The sequence below is a fragment of the Chrysoperla carnea genome, chromosome 1, assembly GCF_905475395.1.
Source record: "Chrysoperla carnea chromosome 1, inChrCarn1.1, whole genome shotgun sequence".
Lineage (NCBI taxonomy): Eukaryota > Metazoa > Arthropoda > Insecta > Neuroptera > Chrysopidae > Chrysoperla > Chrysoperla carnea.
In genome coordinates this window covers 118,332,567-118,354,164 of record NC_058337.1, presented here as the reverse complement: position 1 = coordinate 118,354,164, position 21,598 = coordinate 118,332,567, and the positions used below count along the sequence as shown (strand labels likewise).

The window sequence follows — 21,598 nt, the reverse complement described above, 5'->3', positions numbered from 1 at the left end:
GCCTTCTCTTCCTTTACCCTCACAGAATTCCACTTTTGTTCGCCATTTAATGAGTTTCAATTTTTGGGTACGGAATCCTAATTTTAAAAAAAATACAAATAATGTTACTTGCTGACAATGTTGCATTCTATCTTTGAAAGAATTTTTAAAATCGGTTAAGTAGTGTGCTCAAAAGTGACGAATTTTCATACAAACTATCATCCCTATTTCACCCCCTTAGGGGAAGAATTTCGGAAAATTCTTCGGAAACATCCTTTCTTATCGAATGTCTACGTTATACAAAGAACACATCCTTCAAGTTTCAGGTCGCTACGATCAGCAGTTTAGGCTGTGCGTTGAGCCGTCAGTCAGTCATTTTGGACATAGCATTTTATATCTATAGATTAAGAATCACAAAAATCTGCACATAAAGCTTAATCTGTCGAAGTAGGCATAGATTAAATAATAACGATGACGCCTTTGAGAGGCTGATCTTATCTACTGCGACAAACGGTTTTTCTAACCTACAGCCATATATGCTCCAAAGATTGGATTTGTGTTCAAAAACAATTTTTTACTCTAATATCCTTAAAATTTAATTATTATTAATAACATAATAAAAATACTTATACCCGGAAGCTTTGTTCGCATTAAATTCCAATTACATTATCTATCTATCACTATCTATCATTATGTCGCATTAAATTGTGACCGGTGGCTTTGTTACATGATGTTCTGGTTTTAAAAAAAAAAACTATTGAAACATTCATAACAACGCTTATGGCGCCAAATCAAAATGGCAAACACTGTACTGCCACGTGATATGGGGGCTGTAATTATAACGAAACTTTTATATATGTTATTTGTACTGTAACCAAATATAGAATGTTTAAGTGAGCTTCTACTACCAGAAGATCTCTCAAAAGATTTTTTGGAATAATATTGACCAAAAATCAAACGCTCATACAACTTTTATATAGTCCAAATTTTATCTAGTCCAAAGAATAAATTTATGTAGGTATTTTATGAACAATTTCTTTGTCTTTTCCATTGTTTCTTCTCATGGGTATACCGAAGAGAAGGCACGTCAGGGAAACTGCTATCCAGCCTCCTCCCCAGATTTACCATTGACCCCCAAGTATGAGTTTGTGCCAAAATAATATTGACTTGCATATATATATATATTGCAATTTTTAGACAAAAAATTTCTGATTTACTTTTCTTTAGACCAACAATTTCTTTTTTGTCACCTAGCGAGCCTTGAGCTAAAAGTTGGGTATGCGTATGTTACTTCTTAAGAAAAAAAAGTTTTTGATCTTAAGTAACCTATATTTTTTTCTTGATATACCATCATGCTTAGACTTTCGAAAATGTCAATTTTTATTGCCATTGAACAGTGGGTCTGAGTCTGAAAACTATTGGGATTTTGAGTAAAACATTTGTTTTATCTTATGCAATCTTGGTGTTCCGCATGGCACACTTTGAGGGCCACTGTAGTATTTAGAATGTACCTATTCAATGTCAATCATCCAATGACTGTTTTATGTTATGTTTTTTGAAAACAATAAAATAATAAAATGATTAAATATTAAAATTGAACACGGAAATAAATATTAATGATTGTTTCATAATATGTAATGTTTGTTGTTTCTTGTTGCCTAAATTTATATAAATAATAAAATGATTGTGTGTTAAAATCTAGATTTAAAAAATAAAAATAATATACAAATCTTGTTAAACTCATTACCGGAAAGAGAGAGTCATTTTCAATGAGTTAAGATTTAAATGAAAGTTTTTGTTACTTTTATTTTATTCGTTTTTTTTTTTTTTTAAATAAATGATCTAACTAAACCAGTTAATATAATGGACCACTAAATAATATTATTAAGTTTGTTCTTATTTTAATATAGTCCAGTGCAGTTACGTAAATCGAAGATGGATGAACCAAAAGTTTGCATTCAATGGGGAGTTGTTTGGAGACTTGGAGGATATCTGATTCTGCGTATTCGCGAAATTAACCCTTTCGTAGCCAACTTGAAAAATGACTTTTTTTTGGTTTTGACCCATATCTTGCGTTCTATTCATTCAAATTTCATGATTTTGGTGTCGTTGGACTCTTCTGTGTTTTACCTTCAAATCGATTTATTTCAAAGTATACGTTTCAATTGATAGAAAAGAAGTTATTCGTAGGACCCATCTTTTAAGCCGTTAGAGGTAGAACAAAGGTTTAAATGTAAAAAATGCTCCTTATAAAAAATAAACAACTTTTGTTTGAAACATTTTTTCGTAAACATCACAGCCCGTGAGGGCGCAAATTAGGTTAGAAACACAAACCGTTACAAACAGAAATGCACGAAAAAATTATCTTTAGCACGAATAACTTTTTTTTAGCGTGTACTTTGACATAAATGGGTTTTAAAATAAAACGTAGACAAGTCCAACGACACCAAAATCTTCAACTATTAATATGAGTAGAACCCAAGAGATGGGCCAAAACGCAAAAAAGTCATTTTCTATGATGGCGCGAAACAATCAATTTCTCAAAGACGCATAATCACATTTAAGGCCTACAAACAACTCTCTAACGAATGAATGAATAAAAAAGAATCTCGTGTCAACTTTTGGGTCAGTCCGTAACTGTCACGAAATTTCAAGCCATTTGTTACAAATGACAAACACTTGACATTTTTAAAACTTTCGATAATGTTGTTATTTATAGGACAATTATGGGTTCAGTACTTTTTTTAGCCGTTCCAAAAAACCACCATAGAGATTTTTTCTTATTCAATTTTAATTTAGCGTTTTTATTAATTTTATTCTACTCTAACTTATTAAATGCATGATTTTAAGATGTCATCCATGGCTCTGGTAAGATGCAATAATAAAGTCCAAATGTGTTCATATCAGTTTGCATTCATAAAAAAGAACAAACTTAAAATTTCAAATGAAGGAAATAAAACTATCACACGAGATATTTTTTAATATCGCCTTCAATCTATATCTAATTTTAAATAGCACATTAATTTCAAATTTCAAATTTAATTTCTTTTAAAAGACCAAAACAATTTTAAAGTACGTGAGTAAACTTTTAAATTTTCTAGTTAGAATGACAATATTGTTTTAAAGGTTTAGTAAGGTACTATATTAGTAGGAGCTATGTCAACATCCATTTGGATGAGAGGAGACAATATAGAATGTATTTAAATTAAGACATATTGAGGATTTTGATCGTCACGGAATTGCGTAACGATTTAGCTTGCATTCCAGATTCTCATGGTAACTATTACTTGATGTAAAGTCAATAATCCCAACGCTGTGGATATACTATCGGTTTTACATACTCAAAATATTGTCTCCTTCCAGCAAATTGGAGGCAAAATGTCGGATGACCTTATCTACATATACAGCACTCTAGTTTTAGTTTAAAGGTTATGTATACATTTGATTTTCATGTTTCTGTTAGAGTGGTTAGACTGTTAGAGTATAGTTTAGTACTTACGGTATCTTCGTCGTACTCTGGTTGATGTAAGTGCGTTGCACTCCCAGATCGACTATCACCAGGACTTGAATGTCGTCTGCTTCTTCTTCCTGGAGCCTCATCACCACTCCCGTATTCCTAATTGTTTATTGATAATGTTTATATCTCAAAAATAATTGTATCAAAATTATTTTTTTTATAAAAAGGGGGAAACATTTAGGGAGAAAACAAATTTTGTTTACTAATTTGTTTCGATTTAGTCTGATATTAGTGTTTTTGTCGTTGCCGGTAGCCATCTTGACTGAATTTTGTGCCTCTTTCTAAAATTGGAATTTTTATTTAAAATTATATTTACATTGATAAAAATGTGCAAATTTTGTTATTAATTTAGTTTTTCTGGTGAAAATTTTCCAAAAAGTGCTTTTATATTAAATTTTGTTTTTGACACGTAAGTGACAGAATTTGTATGGTGCTCTGCTAATTAATATCTCAAAAAATAATTTTTTTCTCTCTTTTAACGACCAATATAGTTTAAAATTTTTTGTGTATTGTGTTTTTTTGAAATATTTTTGATCAAATATTTGGCTTAGCCAAAGATTTGCTTGTTTTAATTTGGTGCAAACATTAAAATTCACTACCAAGTGTGATTTGTGGAGGTGAACTAGTCTGACCTGATTTTGAGTTGTATCTTCATCTAAATCAGATGTGTTAGTAATCGCAGGAGGTGATGAACGATGATGTATCGGTGGCCCAGAGGGTTGAATAACCCCTCCGGGCGCTGTACTACTTGATCCATACCAAGCTTCACAACCGGGAGTCGCACTAGCCGGTCGACGAGGACCCCTAAGATAAATCCAAGTCTATCAAGATTTTTTCATAAAATCTAATTTTTTACTCTACGTTAAACGTTTTAGAAAACGCTATTAACTAACGTTTAACGTAAAGTTATGTATTTGATGTGAAAATTCGTTGTTATCTGCTTGAAGTTGAAGTAGATTTTGAAATTCTCACCTAGAGGTTCTGTCTGCCATGGCCAATCCAAGACCAGAATCCTCACTCGGTGAACGATAGTCTTCATTTTCGTTGGTACCATAATCCTGTAATTATCTCCTATCAATTGTCTTTGCCTTCGCGTTATTTTTCTTCACTAAAAATTCTTCATTGAACAGTAAATTATGAGTCTTAGGCAATTTTTATTACTTAAACGTTATTTTAATTGCCTAATTTTTGAATAATTTGCTGTTCCTATTATTTTTACAATAGTTCTACAGTTAATATAGCCGTATAAGAAGAAATATAGTATAATACTGTGCGCATGTCTACTAATTTAAGCTAGAAATAATTTTTAGCCAGCTTAGAAGTAAATACAATAAAATTTTTATTTATAAAAAAGACAAATAAATACTTTTATGAAACATTTTCTAAAATTTTGATCTACTTTTCAATGAAATCCTTTTAGAAAATATCTCATTACAAAAAATTACTTTCTAAAAACGATTAATAAGAACAAAGACAGAAAACAGGATATATTTTACTCTTAAAATTTAAAAATATATAAAATTTTAATTTTTACATTTAATCAAAGAATTAAAATTTAAAATTTATTGAAAATCTTTGTAAAACTAAAAGAAACAGATTTTAATTCTTTCATTAATTCCTTAAAATTACTTAAAAATTTGAAAGAACAGTACAAAAGTGAAAAACTCAAATGCAATTATTAAAAGTGTACTTAAATAAAAGGAGACAAAACACATTCCACATAACAAACTATTTATAAAAGTAGCAAATTCTGAAATCCAAAAAAACTGAACGTTTTTTGCACCTTATAAGAATTCGCTGTCTTTTACCAACAAAATTTTATTTGAAAAGTTTAATTTTAAATTCTACCGTAGCACCCGCAAGTTCTGTCACCACGTAAAAAAAATTCATGCCAAAAAATAACAAAACAATTTTCTTTCAGTACTCGTCAATATTTAGATAACGCGCGCATTAACATTCGAGCATGCGTAATTTTTAATAAAAAACAATTGATAGTTATCTACAAAGATGGCGACGGCTTAATTAGCAATCAAATGCACTAGTAATAAGAAAAAACTCTAAATAAAGACGAGCCATACTTTTTTTAGTAATTAAAAGCAAGGATAAATTACATGTAGAGAATAATTAATAATTTGTGAAAGGATTTTTAAGAGTGTGTTTGGTGTAAATAGTAAGTAACTGGTTAATAATAAATAAGTGTAATAAGTAATAAGTGAACGAATTAATTAAAAACAAATTACAATAATTGTTTTAAGTAAAATTTATTAAGTAATAAGTAAATTTAATTATATTGTTTTACAAAACACTTACCGGACCGGATCCAATGTCATGCAAACTGGACATTAACATTGAATGACTATTCTCCAAGGACATACCACCAGTTTTTCTCTAAATAGGAGGTAAAATTTTTCGAATTGGAGTAGTTTGAAAACAAAGCATTCAATATTTTACTTACAAAAATTAAAACTTACCCTTGATGAATGACGTATATCATAGTCTTTATGAATATCTCTTGATCGAGGGTCTTGTTCGCGTCGATAGACTAATTCATCGAATCGGACACGATCCTCTGGTAAGATTATTTCTCGTAATTCAGTCAAAAGAGTATACTGGAAAAAAAAGATATATTAACTTTTATTAAGCTTTCAATTTTACCATCTTTAAAATACAATTTGCTGCGAATTTATAGAAAAATTATTCCTGAAGTACTTTAATAATACGCCATAAAGAACTTCTACCTTACGTTTTTCTCCGAATAGACAATGACATCTTAGGTAAATCCTATAACTTAAGAAGAAATTTCATCAAAGTCAAACCTTCTGATAACTTGAGCAGGATGCAGAAATTCAATCCTATATACTATATTTGGACATCTAATGAGAATTATCTAAGACAAAACATTCACACAAAAATATTTGAAGAGGGCGTAGAAATAAATGAAATCGAGAAAATAGTAAAGCTTTGAAACGTATCTTGAAGATTCCAAGATCGTATTTGAGTTTTGACTCTAAGGAGATTTTCAGATAATTATAGGTTCATTGCGATCTTCAGGAGAAAACTGATAGTTCTTGAATAATTTTGAAAGTTTATTTATATAAGACTATGTGGTGACTGTAGTTAGTTTTGACGGAATTTCCAACATTGAAGTGATATAACGAAAACCCAGTGCTTGGAGGAAATTTTAATGGTCTACTAATTATAAAATCAGAAACTCATGGGTTTCATTGAGGTAGATCTTTGCCCAACAAGTGTACTAAATTAGGGCTATATTATTATTATTTTTATTATGGTTCTTGTGAAACTCACCTTTTCGGGAGTATTTAAAAGTTCTAACATGACAGCAACAAATGCATCAACAGTCATTCTTCTACAAATATATTCATCTGTATAATAACATAATGTTGGAAAATCACTTTTTGGAAGCACACAACGAGCTTTTTCTTCGACCATTTGCAACGTAGCATTTCGTTTCCGACCACTTGTTAATGATGGTGGAAATAAACTACCCGTTTGATTATCCCATATTTCAGCACCTCCTCCACCACGATCATATGATGTACATGAATGTGGCACTTTGCCAACATCACGTACCACCAACGACATACGTTTATGGAATTTTAATTGATTCACAGCTTCATCATGTGTTACATCTAAGAAACTTTGACCATTTACTTCTAATATTTGATCTCCTATCTGCAAAAGAAAGTTGGAAAATTAACAAATAGTATTGGGAGCTACTTGACCAATGAAGAATATCAGAAATTTTGTAAATTTCTGAAGTTAATGGATTATATTATTACAGACTACTGCAGTCTTGTATATTAATATATGTTTCGCATCGGGGTTAAACTAAACTAAACAATAAATTGAGAGGTAGCGAATCACAAAAGACGTTATGTATAAGGACAAGTTAAACGTTTGCTAAAAAAACTAGAATTGCATAAAGTATTAACAGGCAAAAATAAATTGTATTCCGTATAAGTTCTGGAGTCCTATTTAGAATTACGATTAATAATGATACGTCAAAATATAACAGAGTATTATGATGCCTTTCACAGCGCCTACATGAATGAAGTGATATACAGTTAATCGGAGAATATCTTAAAGTTAGGCAATTAACACACATATTATGGTTCGGAACAAGAGGATGTCTTGCTAAATAATTTATTACAATCTTGATTGGGTCAACGTATAACTTGGCTAACAGCATAATAAACATGCTAGATGAACATTACTGGTTAGACAAAGCCTTACTGATTGATTCAAGGTTAAAATCTAGCTAGCTATCTTTATCACTCTTAATATTTGGACTACTTATTCTGATAATAGTTGAATATGTATATTTACGGAAAATAAAGAGTGAAGTGAATTGATATACTTACTAAAAGACCAGCACGATCTGCTACAGAATCCTTATCAACACCAGTAATAAAAATACCTAAATTATATTCAACACCACCACGTATCATTAAACCTAAACTTTGACCAGGTTCAATACATAAATCCACACGTCGTATCGCTCCTGTTCCCGTCGTACCAGGCGTCTGTTGATTTCGCCACGGTCGTATTCGTTGATATTCCAATGGTGGTGAAACAGGTCGACCTTGACGATCCATCCACGAGCACGTTTGCCGTACAATAAAATTACCTGGTAAACTAGATGAACCTAATGTTGCGGCACCGGGTAAGGTAGGTGATCTCACTGTCATACTTAGTTTACGACAGGATTTTAACATCTGAAACACATACTACTCGTGCTTAATTATAAAGTGTAATCTTTTTATGAAAATGGGGCGATATTTATGAAAGAAAAAAAGAATAGAAATTAAATAGAAAGAAAGGAAAATTGGTTTGTTTTTTTGGTAAAATTTTAAAAAAGCGTCAAGATTCTTAAAAAACTTCCTCTGAAAGGTCTGATTGAGATTGTGCTTTTAACTGTTCTCCATATCGCAACTCCCTTTAGTAAAAGCTCTAATTCTATTTTATGGAATTGCTTTTTGTTTCCCTCAAAAGTGTGGTCAAATTTAAACTTCTCAATGTCATAGAATATTCGAAATTCGGACAAAATAAAAAATGCTATACTTTTCAAAGGTTTTAAAAGCCCCATTTGCTCCAAAGAAAAATCCGGCAAGGTTATGAGGTGGTGATAGCAAATATGATCGAATCTAACACCCCGGGTCTAGGCGAAGAACTTGAAGATGCTATCATGACTTGCAGCAATAGTTTATTAATGTTAGTATAGCTTTAAGAAGTAGCTTACAGTACATTACCAACAATATCCGCAAGCTGTGAGCAAAGCTTCAGCAAACTGAATATAATTAAAACCTATCTGCGTTCAACGGTGAGTTTGGCACGTCTTTCTGAACTCGCAACCCTAACCATTGAATATAAAATGAGCTAACAGATTCTTTCTCGAAAGCACTCCATGTAAACCTGTAGTAAGATTAGAGAGGAAAAAATTGCCGGGTACTAAAGATTAAGGAAATGTCTTGATTGTTAGTTGTCTAATTTATTAAATTTTTATTTTCCCACAAAAAAGCCACTCATTATTTATTATATTTGTGTTTTTTTTAACTATTTGTCTCAAACGTTAGAGAGAGGGTGTACCATTATTAAGTTCCTACCCCGGTTATTAAAAAGTAGTTTCGGGGCTGACCGGACCCAATTATCATTAATCTCACGGTTGTCAGACAACATATAATAGAGTTATTTCCTATTTAGTCATTTAAAAAATTGTCGAAGGTGTAAATTAGGTGAAGGTGTGTACGTAGAAAACGTATACAATACATCCATTATTATGTTTATATCTATCATGAATATTCGATGTTCACGACACACTATTAACAAGTATCTTACTTGATTGTAGCTCTTAAAATAGGCTAAATAGAATATTGTTATACGCTACGTACCACAAAGAATACAAAAATATAAACTCTATCGAAAAAAATAAACATAGGAGAAATATCCGATTTGAAAAAAAACTTACAATTATTTGTTCGTTTAATTTCGATTGAGACGTTTGTATATGCAAAAAAAAAATTAAAGCTATAATAATAATGCAACTGCAAAAATTTTAATCCAAAAGTGTATCGTTTAATATCCAACGGGTTGTCGCATATAGAAAATAAATTTCTTGATTGAAAACATAAAAATATAAAAAAAAATTAATTAAGGCTAAAAAAATCAACTAATTAATTTAATTCAGTAAAAAAAAATCCGTAAAGCTGATTTAATCAAGCGACACTATCGTTGTTAATAAGTGAATAATAGTACATATCCGGTCTGTCGTCTGCTGGTGTCCGTCCCACCTATCGAGTGTTTAATTATCTGAGTGGGTAGTCATTCATCTTCTACTGAAGAGAGATCGATCCGCCGTACACCGTCCTCCGTCTGTCTGTCTGTCTAACCCTTATATAAATTAATTATCCTTTTTTTTTGGAGAGGTTTGTAGACGTCAATTAGGAACCATTTTTAGAATAATTTGAATATTATCAAAGTGGTGTTTTATTTTACAGTCAAGATTAGAAAAGTTTTATTGTGGTTTGCGTGACTTGATATGTTAACTATCGGACATTCACCTGTCGTGTAACATTATCGAGAGTAAAATTTGCCGTGTTGAATGTTTTTGAATAATCGTTTTGGATTTAGATAATTTTTATTTCTATAAAAACAAAAATTTTACATGTGTCGTTCATTTTGAGAACTAATTGCTGACCATCAATGCCTAATTAACACTTTCATCCCCATGTGTGCAATCGATGGTAATTTACATTCTGAAGTAATTGTATGGTAATTACATCTATGGGGATTAATATACTCTGGGCTAAAAAATGAAGAATTTTAGGGTGGCGTAAATTTTATTAGTTTTTGCCTTTACTATATTTAAAAAAGTGTACCAAGTTTGAAAAATGTGGTCATCTTTTCCCAGAAAACACCATTGGCATATTTGTTTCGATTTCTTTCATTTTAATAAGCATACAGAAAATTTTATCTAACTCCGTTGATAGGGCTATCACATTTTACTATTGTGCATTGTAGCCCTTGATTATCAACTATCTAGAGGTCCGGTGGAAAGATCAAAAGAGAAAAAGACAAGTTTGTACGAGAAAGACGCCACAAGGGGCGCCAAGTTGATTTACGAAGACTTAAAAAAAGAAAAAAAGGGGAAAAGGCAAATTCCCCCTTATACACACAAATAAGCGCCAAGGTGATTTACAAAAACTAAAAAAAGGCACGATCTGATTTTCATAGCCTAGGGACCCCAAAGAACTGCATTGCCTAGGGTACCCGAGATCGGATATTTCGCCACTGGGTAATAATAGAATACAGATTAACTTAGGCTACCGAGGCTACCCGAGTTGGAGACATTTATGCTTCTTCTTCATGCATATGTCATCTAAGGTAGACTATTACACCACATCAGCCCATCGCTAGTTTTTTAATTGGTGTGCGACAAAGGAAATTGGCCTCAGAACCCACGATATAACACGTACGAATGTTGGAACGCCTAAAGAAAATCTCTTCTTATCTTCTTTGTAATATTTATTCTGTTAAGAATTTACCGCCATAGGCCAAACCAGGGCTTTTTACCACGTTCTACTTTTATGTGGACACACGTAACTGGAATGCAATCTAAATGAATTTCTTTTTGAATAAGATCTAAATTATTTCCAAAACAAATGAACCTTAAACGATAAGGACTTGTTTCACTCTTGTCTGATTACTTTTTTCTCCTTATATCGATTAGATAATTTTTTTTTTTAATACTTCATTATCATGGTATTATAATATAAAAACTCATTTACTAAAACTAATATTATATTAAAAATAATAAAGTGATTATTTATATATATAAGTATGTTGGTTGAATCAACCCATACGTCTGGTATTATACTATGTATAAATCAATAGGATCGTTTGTTGGTTTTATTTTATTAGACCAGTGAATATATAAATTTTAATATTTTATGTTGTCTTGGAAGGAAATCGGAAATGTTTATGGGTTTTTACTTTTATGGAAATATTTTCACAACACGCAAATGAATAAATTACCAAGTTTACAAATCAGTTTTTGTTAAATTGTTTTATAAGTTAATAATCATATACTATTATACCGGCCATAAAAAATACAGAAGGTTCGTAAAATATTCGAGTGAAATTTTTGGACATGGTTATTGAAATTTTTTCTAAAAATAATGATTGATAACACATCTAGACATAAATATGAAACTACAACATTTCATTTCATGTCTAAATCTTTTATATTTTTTTTGTAAAGTTTACCACCAAAAAGTTACATTTTAACCTAGCAGAGGCTCGCTTCGCTCGCCTGATAATATAAAGAAAATGGTATACCTAATTATTTATTTCGTATTATTACTATTTATCTCTTTTCTTAGAAATTAATTTTGAATTTGCACGTTGGTGTTGATACAAAAGCTCATACAGTGCAACCTCGATATAACAAATCTGAAGGGAATCAGTAAATATTCGTTATATCAAGTAATTCATTAAACTGAGGTTCGTAATATTGAGGTTAAGTTGGTCTAAAATTCGTTATAAAGAGGAAAAAAGTGTCGGAACCTCTCGCGACATGAATTACATACTATGGAGCATACTAACTGTCATATATTGGTGGGACTTTATACGTTATATAAAGGTTTTGAATTGACGAATTTCGTTATTTAGAGGTATTTAAAATTTTTATTATAGTTGAAAATTCGTTATAAAGAGACTGTTCGCAAAAAATATTCGTAATGTAGAGATATATTTTATATTGACTCTTATGGACAATTCAAGGGGATTGCGAAAAATTTGTTAAATCGAGGAATTCGTTATATTGAGGTTCGTTATATTAAGGTTGCACTGTATATTCAATTAAAAGTGTCCTGTCCGGAAAACTAAATATGGCATTTATTCAGACATGTTTACTTCCTTTCAAAAAGCAGAAAAGTTTCACCAATCTTAGAAAAGAAAAATAATCTGGTCGCTTAGAATTGAGTCTAAGAAATTATTTGCTATTAAAATCAATCAAGATCATATAAATAAATTATTTCTTTTTAATTTAAAATGCTCGAAAAGCATTTGAAACACGAAATATAGATGCAGTATTACAGTTTTTGAAAATATTTACACTTTCAATATTTAATCAATACTCAGTATAAAAATATAGGATGTTTCAAAACATTGTCAATACAATATGGCATTTATTCAAGTAGGTTTACTTTGTTAAGACTTTGTTCTATATATTTTTCGTTTTAAATGTCATCTTTTAAATGTTATATATAATAAATATTATCTGATAGAGACGTTTTAAAGAAGAAACGATTTTGTCAGAAAAATAGGACAGTTAATAATTATTGTAAAATGAGGTTAAGTGTTTGGTGATATAGTAAGGAAGGATAAAGAAAAATATATAAAAGAAACTTAAAAGAAGGTATTAAACTAATATTATATAAAATATAAGATATAGAAAACAGAAAATTGTGAGGTTTAAAAATGATAATAAATTGTATAAAAGTGAGAAAATCATAAACACTTCAATAACCTTAAGTGCTTCTTCATGTGATATTGCTGTAAAAGGTGTACCATTCACTTCAAGTATTGAATCACCCGGTCGTAATCCCGCTCGTTCTGCAACACTGCCCTCTTCAACACGTGATATATATACACCGACACCTATAAATAAATTTATAAATATTTAATATTGGGGTAGTAGATATTTACTTATTTTATTTTAAGACACAGTGGAAAACTTTTTTATAATATAACAATGACGTCACTTGACGTCATAAACTCGTGAAACATAATATATAGTTTGAAATTTTATTAATCTTCTGTAATGACATTGTTTATAAGAACGTAATAAATAACATAAGTATGCTTCATTTTCATGCTTCCGCCTTGAACGGGGCTGAAAAGCTATTCTCTGTTGATTGAAATTAGGAGAAACCTGCAAGTGAACCGTGTGGATTACATATTGAAAATTCGTTTTCACTTGTTCCATGCCCTTAATCTTATTTGACTAATTTTGTGAGCGTTCACTTTCCATTTTCATACTTTTTACTGTCAGAAGCTTTTAAAAAGCAGAAAATGGAGGCTCTTTAACTTGATCTAACCCCCGACTTAACAGAGGAGTGTTATAAGTTTAACGTGACTGTATATCTGTTTGTCTGTCTGTGGCATCGTAGCTCTTAAACGGATGAAACGATTTTTTTTAAAGGTAATTGGATCGAGGATGTTTTTAGCTCTGTTTCAAATGGGAGTATAGTGTTTCGTACCCGATAACATCTGGAAAAGAGGTGATGATCTTGAAACGAATGAGTAGATTTTCTTAAAACATGGCTAAGAACACTCTCTAAGATTCGTTTAGTAACTACGAGCCACAAACGAATCGATCCAACCTAATTTTATGTCGGGTCGGACTTACAGTCGATAATCAATTCCTTCCAGAATAATGTAGCTTTGAATTCAATTAAATCAAGGACTAAGGGACTTGGTGAAATAGAAGTTGCAACATAAGTTTTATCAGTCCAAGATTTCGAGATCTTTTAAGCAAGCACTTAGATAACAAAAAAAAGGGTTGGTGCTGGCGACACTATTTTCTACATGGGCAAGGTTTTGACTGAATACATAATGCTACTAGACTTGACCCAGAGGATTCTTTGTGATTTTATTAATTTAGAGCTGTCTTTTCTAACATTAAGAGAAACTTACCAGCATCTTTCCCACCTTTAACACATATTCCAAACCCATGTGTCCCATCTGGTGGATCTCTCGTCATAGTGACCGTTCGTGTAGATAATTCATGTATGCTTGGTGGTTGATATCGTGTTGAATTATGATGCGTTGTGGATGCTGGAGAACTAGCAGGTGATCTTCGACTATTCGCATGTGATGTTGACTTTTCGATACCAGTATTGACATGTCCATTGTTACCAAACAATCGTAGTACTTGTTCCGGACTAATTGGTCGTTTTTTATTGATATTATTAGAGGTTGTTAGCGTTGATGTTCGACTATTACTAGTTGTGGCTGCTCCCGTACCAGTAGTATTAGTTGCTCCTAAATAGGTACCTCGAGGTGTCATCTTACTACTTTGGTTGTATTGATGTGTATTTGTGTATTCGCGTGTATGATGACGTGGTGCTTCTGGTCCAACTGTCGTTGAACCACCGGAACTTTCAACAATCGTGTACGACGTACCTGTTGAAGTGTATGACCATATTTAGCGAAATACTACTACTTAATTAGATCCTATTGTCCGAAGAGAACATCTAAATTTGTAAATTTTTATTCGTTAGATCAGGCAAATAAGTTTCAAGAAATTTGAGAGATCGGATTCTGATGTATGCTTGTGTTATTCTCTTAACACCAAATATTCCTTATTATTTCTAATCGGGTCATTCGCACTTTGCTGTAACTAAGGTGTCTAGAATGAAACAAACAACTTTGAAATGCTAGTTACTTCTGAATACTTAGGAGGTTTAGTCGAATTAATTTTTTATGATTGGCATAGGTACATTCTTTAAAAAACGGATAAATTTTTTTTCGTAGTTCTGTTTATAATAATATGTCTAAAATGAGCGAGTTCTATTAACCATATTGCTTACAGCAGCTGACTAAATCAGATTACACTTCAAGCATTGTATTTATCAAGTTTGGGTTTGTCTTGTTTTTTTTTTTTTTTAGTTTCCGAAATATATTTTAAACATGTATTTCAAACACGTATTTCGGAAACTGAAAAAAAACGCTGAAATAACTATGCCGCGTTAAGTGGAACGTTTCTATTTTTAATTTTTGTTAACTTTTTTGACAGAGCATAGCCGATTTTTGTATTTGGATATAATGAGGTTCGAGATTTTGTACTTCTTATCCTATAACACCCATCCACAGCTTTTAATTATAAAATTATCATAAAAATTTTCACCTGGTGGTGAATAATACAATCCTGATCGTGGCCTTGATATCCCGGTATATCGATCCCCACCATACAATATATCTTCGGCTTCATAACTATTTGATGACGGTTGAAAACGTGACGTATGCTGTGGTGTTGTTCTATTCCATGTGTGTCCACCTTGAACGGACCCCCAACGTGTAGGTCCACCCAAGTATGTGCCACCACCTCCAAATTCTGTTAATTCGGAGGTATAATCGTCACCCATCCGCATTGTTATCTGATTGTCACGTTGTCTGCTGTAAAAGAAGAAAAACATGTTTTTCAAGACGTTCGTTTGATTTTATTGATTGTACATAAAAAATTTATTACGATTGTTTTTGTGAAACTAGGTAGGTTGTACATTGTACTGTTTTTTTTTTTTAATTAGCGAAAGTATAAGGTTATAAAAATTTTCCGGGAAATTTATTACAAAAACGAATAATTTCGACAAAACATGAGTTTCCTTTAAAATTTAATTTTGTGTTCTATAAATAAATAGTATAAGTTTTTACAGAATGTGCTAACAAGTTTGTCTAGTGCGTGAAAATTAAAAAGTGTCAAAGTTGTCTAAAGCAAATTAAAATGTAGCTTAAACTTCTATTTAATGTTGAGCGAAACATAGAAAATAGGTTTCCAACCAATTTATTTCTTCGACTAACTGGCAATGTTAGGCATGGCAAAAGACTGTTTGGCGATATCGACGAAATTATACAGAAAAGTAAGAGGATATATGGCAGATATTAGCGGATAGTGACAAAGCTCATAAGGTTCAACTTTTAAATCATAGAGAGAACCAATTCTGATCACTCTCACTTTTCAAGTAGGGAAAATAGTGATCGTATGTTATGTCGATACTCTGAAATGTTAGGTCGAAAGTTTTTAAAATGGAAAAGTTGGTTAAAATGAATATCAGTAAAATAATAAAGTTTTTAAGAGAGGCAAATGGAGATTTAATTTACGACAATGGTATGGACATCAGTCTTTTAAGTGAGGGCTTTGAGGGTCAGTAATACGAAGCTATAAATTGGATAAGTTTTGAATGACTTTTGAATTCCTCAGTTCTATGAACAGAGGCCAATAGCCACATATAAACCTTAGATATGCTTAGAAAACAGTACATTTCTAACATGAAAATATTGAAAATCTACTATGGAGGGAGAACATACAAATTTTTTTTCGGCAAAAATCTAAGAAAGAAAATATCCAGTCGAATAATTTTAGTACATCTAGTACAAACGTAATGTATCAGCAGAAAAAAAGTTATAGCCATGAGTACGACTTGGGTTACCTGCCAACCGATTGTAATAAAAATATAATAGAAATGTCTTGAGATTGGCCTGAATATATCCATATATTTTGTTTTTATGACTTGCATAAATAATGGTTTATTATACTAGCACATGTTGTATAATGTATATAGAATTCAACCGAACGATACCTAGAAACGTTGTACCATTCGAGGTATGAAAGATGAAAAATATAAAAGAATTTATAGATTTTCAAGATGAAACCCAATCTCCTCTTCTAACCTCGCTCAACATTTTTTGTATTAAAATTAGTTTTCTTTGGTACTGAAATCTACATTAACGTTAATTTATTAAGCACTAGCTGTACTTTGAAGCTTGCAAGACCATTAAATTATCATATTTTTTTTTCACACGCATAAATCGATCGAAACACGAAATTTGGACTTCTAACTAAATATTCTGATACTTAACCAACTAATGTCAGATTTCTAACAATATTTAGATATTATTCATCTAGTAATGACAAATTTATTGGGCTGCATTCATTTTCGCTAAAAAAAACCTAACTTCCTCCTAGATTAAGAGATAGAATAGGTTAGAATTTAGGAAGAATGGCAGAAGTTATAAATTAATTGGGAACTGCATTTGTTGAACTACTACCAACTTTGAGATGCCACTAAATTAGTTTGACTAGAATGGTTTGATTTATATTCATTATCAGTTGTCTGAATGAGGATTTCTATGAGGAATTGTGGTAGAAAACAGATGATACAAAGCAGAAATAAATTATATATACCATGTGTGTTTCTACCATCTAGGCATATACATATCTGTAGTATGACAGAATACATCCATTTAGTAATGCATCTAAGCGAGAGGTATTATATACATGTATTGAACATTAGTTGGAAGACGCTTGGAGAGTGGTAGTTTTTTAGTTACCGATAACTAGTAAGTATGCAACAAAACTCCTACTCTCTGCATGCATACAACAGAAGATCTGTCGTATCGTATCTGTAGTCTTACAACTCATATATATAATACCTCTCGCTTAGATGCATTACTAAACGGATGTATTCTGTCATACTACAGATATGTATATGCCTAGATGGTAGAAACACACATGCTATATTGCCTAACATCAGCTAGATTTGGAAACCACAAAGCGCAAGGCGGAGAGGAAGTTTAAAGAGCTTAAGATAATAGTGTAGAAGAATAAGGTAGCAATCTAGCACATAGTGCAAATATCTCTGATCCAATCAAACATTTAAAAATATACCATGTATAAACATAGTCCATTATTATGTTTGACTATGTTTACACAGGTTCCGTATAAAGTAACATTTACATGAAACAGCAACAAAACATTTGATTTAAAAATATTTTTCATCTCCATTGACTAAAAAAACTCCTATTTATTTGAGATGAAAACCAAAACTATTTATATATCAAATAAATAAAGTAGGTAAAGTATCATTCGTAATGTTTGGTTTATACCTTTGAATAGGTATATACTTGATAAAATTCATATAATCATGGATGTATTTATTTTCTTCAATCGCTTATTTCAAACGGAAAAAGTGTATCGCAGATGCGTATCATTAGTAGTCCTAATATAAGCGACATGATCTTGACTCAAATTTTTGAGCTAAGTTCTTATCGATAACTGAAAGAGTTGTAGCTGATATGTTATGCCAGACAGTTCCATTTTTATATGGCTCCTAGCTTCATATCCATCCACTTTGCCGCGCTTAAATGTAAAAACCACTGCGTTTTCAACAAAATAAAATAAACGGTTGATTCCGCTAAACTTGATACTAAAGTTTTTCTCAACAACATTCCTTAGTGAGAGTTCAATTGTTAATTATCCAGGTTTAACAAACATCTTTGAATTTAATATACACAATGTTCACTGATACGAAAGAGGAATTGTATGAGAATGTATGCCTGTATCCTGTTTTATGTGATACTATCACATTTCTATTTATAAAAACATTCCCAGAGATTGAACAAGGATAGATATCGGGATAAGAACGGATATATTATTATTATATAGGTTATGTATACTATATAGTCTAAGTGTTCACGAAGTCGTTATCTGTTACTGATGGCATTTAAACTCACATTCTATATTATAGAGCTGAGCGTGCCCCATATTTACTTTACAACTCCATTCATATGACCTGCCCTTGACCTATTTAATGTATGAGCATGGTTTTTTTTAATATCGTACGAACTTCAGGCATACATTGAATTTATGGAATTAAATGTCATTGATCAGATATTTTGTTCCTAGGGTAAGGTGTAGTACCTGGAGTCAAATGTATCTTGTGTCATTTTGTGTTCCTTGGCATATATTGATATTAAGGTAGTATAGCAGGATCACAGTTAACTACTTTATATACCATTTATATATGAAATATATCAAGGTATACTAAGTTTAGTTCCAAGTTTGTAACGCTTAAAAATATTGATGCTACGAAAAAACTTTTGGTATAGGTGTTCATAAAATCACTTAATAAGTCTATTTTCGGTTGTCTGTCTGTCTATCTTTGGACACGATCGATATCAGTTATGTATGTGTGACCCCACAGTGACTAAACCACTAAAAGTGACTATCTTTCTTTAATTACATGACGTAAAAAAAAAACGTTTGCGTAATCATCAATGTCTATACATGATATTTCAACAATTTACTCAGTCAATTGTTTATTTTAACTTGTTTTTATTAAAATTCAAAAGATCATAAATCCCTCACTACGTTAAGAGAGTTTTTTACCGTACCGTTTAAGAGATATAATTTTATATTAAAATATGGTTGTCTTTGTTTAATTTTACCGGAAATGGTTTGTATATGCAAAATTGGCACTGTTCACTTATAGTAAAAAATATCTTGGAGTATTAAAGAGCACTAAATACGAATTTTTGTTGAATTTCAACATGATTTACCATACAGGTTTATTATTTAACATTAAAATTTTTGACAATTGACATTGTGATATTGTATTATTTCGAAGTAATTTTGATTCTAGGTACTACACCTTCTAATATATATTACACCCCTCAATATTTTGTTGCCCGCTTGTAGATACATTCGTTATTCTGTAGATAGGTCTCTTTGATGTGGTTTATGATTACTACATATTTAAGGTCGGTTTTATCTTATGAATAATACATTTGATATAGAATGTTTCGAGAATATTGAGGATGATATTAACCATACAGAGATGGTAATGGAAATAGGAGTTGCCTAGGGGATAGGAATTTTTTGAAAATGAAGTTTTGCCCATGATACTCGCTGACATTGTAACTTTATATAGGTCCAATCATTAAAGTAACCTGATTTTTATACTTTTTGCATCAAAATTGCCCCATTCACCGAGTTTCATCCAATTCCAACAACAAAATTTTTTTTGCATTTTTGTCGATTTTTTCAAAGGGGTACCCCTTAAAAAAATTGCAAAAAAATCGAGAATTTTTTTTATCTCCAATTTCGATAAAACTCAGTATACAGTAGAATCTCGATAACTTAAACCTCGGTAACATAAAAACCTCTGTTACTTCAAAAAATACTATGTTCCCTTCCCATCAGAGCCCAAAACCTCTATAACTTAAAATACGCAACCTCTATAGCTTAAATAAATAATCTCTGTATAGGCCCTCAGTAACTACATAGAAACATATACATACCTGTATATTAACTAGGGTACATAGAAACATGTACATACCTCTATATTAACCTTTACCTAACATAGACCCTTAATAACTTAAAACCTCTATAACTTAAAATATTTTGTGTTTCCCTTGGACTTTAACTTATCGAGGTTCTACTGTATAAGGTAATTTTGTGCAAAAATCGGGTGCATTTGCTGACTGGTCGAATGGTTTTTGAGATACGGACTAAAATCGATCCAAATATTGCGATATCTCAGAAACTCTGCATCCAATCACCTTAAATTTACCTTAAAATTAATCAAGAAATATGTCCTTTTAGTTTGATCGTTTCTTCGTGGGCAACTATATAATGAACATGCATCTAACTAGATTAGATACATTCGATTTATCGACCTTCGATAATTTACGAATTCTTTGTACATCCGTTTTTCAAAGTTTAAAGCATATCTTGCGAAGTCTATTAATAAGCGAAATACGAGAATAGTAATTTAACGTCGAAATACAGAAAGCTTTTTATAGCAGAGAAAAAAATCTATTTAGAAATTATTTCAAAGCTAATTAAAGAACTTAAATGGCGATTTTAATTCAAACAGATTTGAAAATCTTTTGATTAATCATCAGTATTAAATTTTTTTTTCATAGTAACCTTGAGCTGAAAGCATGTTTTTACAAAGAGCTTACATTTATAAGGTTTCACCTTACACAATATTTTATTCTTAAAGAAAACCGATTAAATAAATAAATTTTACTTTGCTTCTTCACGAATTTTTTTTAAGGTTTAGCGAACATGTACCGAACTTATATTTTATAGGCCATGCGTTAGAATTGACTTTTTATACCATGTATATATGAAATATAACAAGGTATAATAAGTTTAGTCCCAAGTTTGTAACGCTTAAAAATATTGATGCTACGAACAAATTTTGGGATAGGTGTTCAAAAAATCCATTTCCGGTTGTCCGCCTGAATATCTGTCTGTGATCACGATAATTTAAAAACGAAAAGAGATATCAGGCTGAAATAGTGTGCTCAGGACGTACAAAATGAAGTTCGCAAATGAGTAACGTAGGTCAAGGTCTTGTAACCATTTATACCGTAGCTTTTATATGAAATATTTTTTCGTAAACATCACTTTTTATCCGTGAAGGCGCAAATAAGGTTAGAGCATTATATAGTATGATAAATATACATGACTGTGACCATCTAAGAGTGACTATCTTTCTTTACTTACATGGCGCA

The 21,598-nt window shown here is 31.2% G+C and overlaps 1 protein-coding gene across 1 annotated transcript in view; it reads right to left on the bottom strand.

Moving 5' to 3' along the window:
* Window positions 1–15,669, bottom strand: part of LOC123293879 (whirlin) — a 43,766-nt gene extending 28,097 nt beyond the window's left edge. Inside the window, exons 1-10 of the mRNA XM_044874858.1 lie at window positions 15,426–15,669; window positions 14,213–14,701; window positions 13,044–13,174; window positions 7,879–8,232; window positions 6,803–7,189; window positions 5,968–6,105; window positions 5,807–5,884; window positions 4,469–4,554; window positions 4,129–4,300; window positions 3,479–3,595 (exon numbers count right to left, since the gene is read on the bottom strand). Of these exons, the coding sequence (XP_044730793.1) occupies window positions 3,479–3,595; window positions 4,129–4,300; window positions 4,469–4,554; window positions 5,807–5,884; window positions 5,968–6,105; window positions 6,803–7,189; window positions 7,879–8,232; window positions 13,044–13,174; window positions 14,213–14,701; window positions 15,426–15,669 (2,196 nt within the window). The remainder of the gene's footprint in view (window positions 1–3,478; window positions 3,596–4,128; window positions 4,301–4,468; window positions 4,555–5,806; window positions 5,885–5,967; window positions 6,106–6,802; window positions 7,190–7,878; window positions 8,233–13,043; window positions 13,175–14,212; window positions 14,702–15,425) is intronic.
* Between the last annotated feature and the right edge of the window lie 5,929 nt (window positions 15,670–21,598).